The following is a 482-nucleotide window of genomic DNA, read 5'->3' as shown; positions in this document are numbered from 1 at the left end:
TGCACTATTAAAGCACAAACAAAACATATAATAAATTACCGCAGCTGCAGAAGCGTGGCATCAGTGTTTAGCATTTATATCACAATCTTTGGCAGTTTCCCATATAGCAGACGAATGTCTGGCGACACTGGCCTCCTATCGGAATAATATTAGGAAAGATAAAAGCAACCTACCTGACGTTTCCTTGAGGCTGATGTTGAATAATTGCGCGAGTCTATGGTACCGGCACCATATCTCACAGTACTTCTTCTCGTGTAAAATACATTGACAGGTTGAATAATGCGATTGTTACATTTACTAAGTATACATAAATCCTCATGCTTTTGAGAATATCGAAAACAAGCTTTAAGTAAGTTATTGTGCCCAAAATATCTGTGAACACTTTGTAATTTTGTCCAAGCTAGGGCGGCCATCATGTTTGTTTACATGAAGTCAGGGACCATAAATGTATCTAAAAAGGATAGATAAAGTAACGGATACTA

At 37.6% G+C, this 482-nt stretch overlaps 1 protein-coding gene across 1 annotated transcript in view; it reads right to left on the bottom strand.

Annotated features, from left to right (window-relative positions):
- Positions 1–431, bottom strand: part of LOC119587926 (probable tRNA N6-adenosine threonylcarbamoyltransferase, mitochondrial) — a gene marked incomplete in the record, with an annotated part of 7,208 nt that extends 6,777 nt beyond the window's left edge. The window contains 1 exon segment of the mRNA XM_037936636.1: positions 174–431. Within this exon segment, the coding sequence (XP_037792564.1) occupies positions 174–416 (243 nt within the window).
- Between the last annotated feature and the right edge of the window lie 51 nt (positions 432–482).

The sequence above is a fragment of the Penaeus monodon genome, chromosome 23 (genome assembly GCF_015228065.2).
Source record: "Penaeus monodon isolate SGIC_2016 chromosome 23, NSTDA_Pmon_1, whole genome shotgun sequence".
In the NCBI taxonomy this organism is placed as follows: domain Eukaryota; kingdom Metazoa; phylum Arthropoda; class Malacostraca; order Decapoda; family Penaeidae; genus Penaeus; species Penaeus monodon.
This window is presented reverse-complemented; position numbering and strand designations above follow the sequence as displayed.